The sequence below is a fragment of the Malurus melanocephalus genome, unplaced genomic scaffold (assembly GCF_030028575.1).
Source record: "Malurus melanocephalus ecotype Western Australia unplaced genomic scaffold, MMel_1.1 scaffold_749, whole genome shotgun sequence".
In the NCBI taxonomy this organism is placed as follows: Eukaryota; Metazoa; Chordata; class Aves; order Passeriformes; family Maluridae; genus Malurus; species Malurus melanocephalus.
The window spans coordinates 224,656-227,323 of NW_026623981.1; the positions used below are offsets into that span (position 1 = coordinate 224,656).

General features: G+C 45.9%; 1 protein-coding gene across 1 annotated transcript in view; it reads left to right on the forward strand.

Moving 5' to 3' along the window:
* The window catches only part of LAYN (layilin), an 8,395-nt gene extending 6,040 nt beyond the window's left edge, over positions 1 to 2,355 (forward strand). Inside the window, exons 5-8 of the mRNA XM_057384822.1 lie at positions 209 to 247; positions 561 to 644; positions 945 to 1,047; positions 1,432 to 2,355. Of these exons, the coding sequence (XP_057240805.1) occupies positions 209 to 247; positions 561 to 644; positions 945 to 1,047; positions 1,432 to 1,762 (557 nt within the window). The 3' untranslated portion in view covers positions 1,763 to 2,355. The remainder of the gene's footprint in view (positions 1 to 208; positions 248 to 560; positions 645 to 944; positions 1,048 to 1,431) is intronic.
* Positions 2,356 to 2,668: the final 313 nt, after the last annotated feature.

The following is a 2,668-nucleotide window of genomic DNA, read 5'->3' on the forward strand; positions in this document are numbered from 1 at the left end:
TTATGGAGGAATCAGGGAAAATAATCCCAGTGTCTCATATCCAGAGCTGTTTGTGGCTCGTGTAAATTCTCTGAGGATTTTTGTGAAGAGTTTGGGATCTCAGGTGGGGTTTGATGGAGGGAGAGCGCTGAAGGACAGAGCTCAGGTTGTGTTCAGGACACGTGYTCTCCCCACTCATGAGGAAATTGTGCTTTTTTTTTGCTTTCAGAGAAGCCAACAAAAGYGCCAATAGAGAATTCCCGAAGAGGTGAGTTGGACATATTTATTTGAGATTTTTTTTTTTTTTAATCACACACTGAATTCCAGTGGAAATACTCTGAATTCACTGTCAAGGGCAGCCAGAACACATCCTGAGCAAGAAGATTCCCTGAATTTTGTATTTTCCCGGTGCCATTCCATGCTCCATCCTGCTGCTGGTGATGCAGAATCCGGCAGGAATTGAAGCAGAGAAATCCCAGCACACCTTTCACAGCTCTCAGCTTCTTCAATCCTTCCTCACCTTCACTTTTTGTGGTTCTTTAAAAAAAATCTTCAGTATTAATGAAGCTGCTTCTTTCCAGCTGTTCCAACAGAGCCCTGGAAGGCAGAATTCCCAGAGGAACGCAGGAGGAAAGGAGCCAATGGAACAGCTGGGGGAGCCAAAGGTAAGCTGGGCTGTCAAACCTGGCTTTATTCCAAGGGTTTGGCCCAAAATGTGAAAGGCTGAACACAAACAACGGCCTCTGAAAAAAAAAACCCAAAACACTTTCACCAAATATTTCACCTAAAGAGGTTGCTCTGACTGTAAAAACGTTCAAAATCCAGATCTGTGTAAAATATTTTGGGTGTGAAAAAGCCATTTGTATTAAAAAACTGTTAAGTGKCCTAATTTTTATCTTCTTTGTGATTAACTACGAAAACCTTTCCATTCCCTCCTGATGACCCTGAGCCATTTCTGCCCCCAGAACCTGTGCAGAGCCTTRCCTACATCCTGATTTCCAGCATTCCTGTGCTGCTTTTCCTGGTGGCCATCACAGGCATCTCCTGCTTTTGGCTCTTTGTGAAGAGGTGAGTGGCATTTTTGTGTTCCCAATGATCAGGGACACCCTGTCGTGGTTTACAGCTGATTTCACCGTGCTGTAAGGTGACAAAGAAATGCTTAGAAAGCGTTGTGGATGCTCCAGGCTGAGTTAATCGTGAAGTACAATTGTAAGTAAATCATATTCTATCATTTTATTGTGTTCACAGAYGTAGCAGGCAGGGAATAATGTCACAAAAATAATAATTTTAGTGTGTTAACCCTTCTGCTTATTAAACTTTGAATGATCAAATGTTTCTGCCATCTCTCCTCGAGGGCCAGCATTAAATTCCTGTTAGAATTCTGTTGTTATTTCGCATTTTCTTCCGCACCAAAGCATTTCCCRGCTTTTCCCTTTCCCCCTCACCCCGCAGGCGACAGCAGCGTGTGGCTGCCACCCCGAAAGGTGACAGCGCCTGGCTGCCCAGCCCCGGAGGGGACAGCCCCGACCTGGACATCTCCAAAGTGCTCAGGAAACAATCAGAAGCCGACCTGGCCGGGGCCAGACCCGGCACCGATAATTCMTCGTTCCGCGGGCGGGAGGGAGCGCGGGGTCCCCGCGGGGACAGCTCCAGCAGTGGCTTTGTCACCCCCGCCAGCCCCGAGAGTGGCTTTGTCACCAACGACATCTACGAGCTCTGCGGGGACCGCGTGGGGAGGAGCAAAGAGTCCACCTGGGTGGAGAATGAGATTTATGGATATTGAGGAAACGGACACAAAAAAACCCCCTGGAATGTGGGTGTTTTTTAACACGTTTACCTGCCCTGTCTATGCACTTAAAATGATGGTTTATGTGGTGTTTGTCCTGGGTTGGCCTTGGCCCTGTGTTCTTCTGTTTTCTGGAAGAATTGGGGTTTTTAAAGATCCCGACTGAGAAGAATGTACRGATTTTGTTTTGCACCGAGCCCGCTTTGTCCTGAGAATGTCTTGTTGATAYCCCTGATTGCCTTTTGTACCAAAGACACGCCGTGAAACTGAAGGACAATCCCAAATCCTTATTTATTTATGGACTTACTCCTCTTCAAAGGTGCTAAAAGTTACCTTTTCTGTGTGCTGGAGCCCTGCCTTCTGGAGGTGCTGAACAGCAGAAAGTGGGGAATGAATTCCCTGCTCTGCTCTGCTTGTGTGTGCAACTTTTACCGTGCCTATTAAATTTCTACATCYCAACCCGTGAGTTTTCTCACTTTTTACTCRTCCAATTCTCTCCCTCSTCCTGCTGGGAGGGCCTGAGACAAAGCAGACAAAGAGTGTGAGGCAGGAACACAAATATTTCACACCTTTTGTCCTGCAGATGTTTTTCTGCCTCCAGAAGCAACATTTTGCTGCAGAGCAAGCCTAGGAAGCACCTAAATTGTGCTTTTGTTCCCGAAAAGTTTGCTTTTCTCCAAGTGTAAATAAATAAATGGGTAAAATGGACAACAAAACCCGATTTTCATGAGCTGCCAGGAAATAAAGGTTTGGCACAAAGGCGGTTTAAATAAAACAGCAGAGCTGGTTGCAGGCAGAGCTGTGAATCTGCTCTGCTAAAGTTTTCAGATCTCTGAGCTGCTGCAAACACTGAAATATTTCAGTTGTTTCAGCTGCTTCTCACTTCCTAAATATTCCTAAATA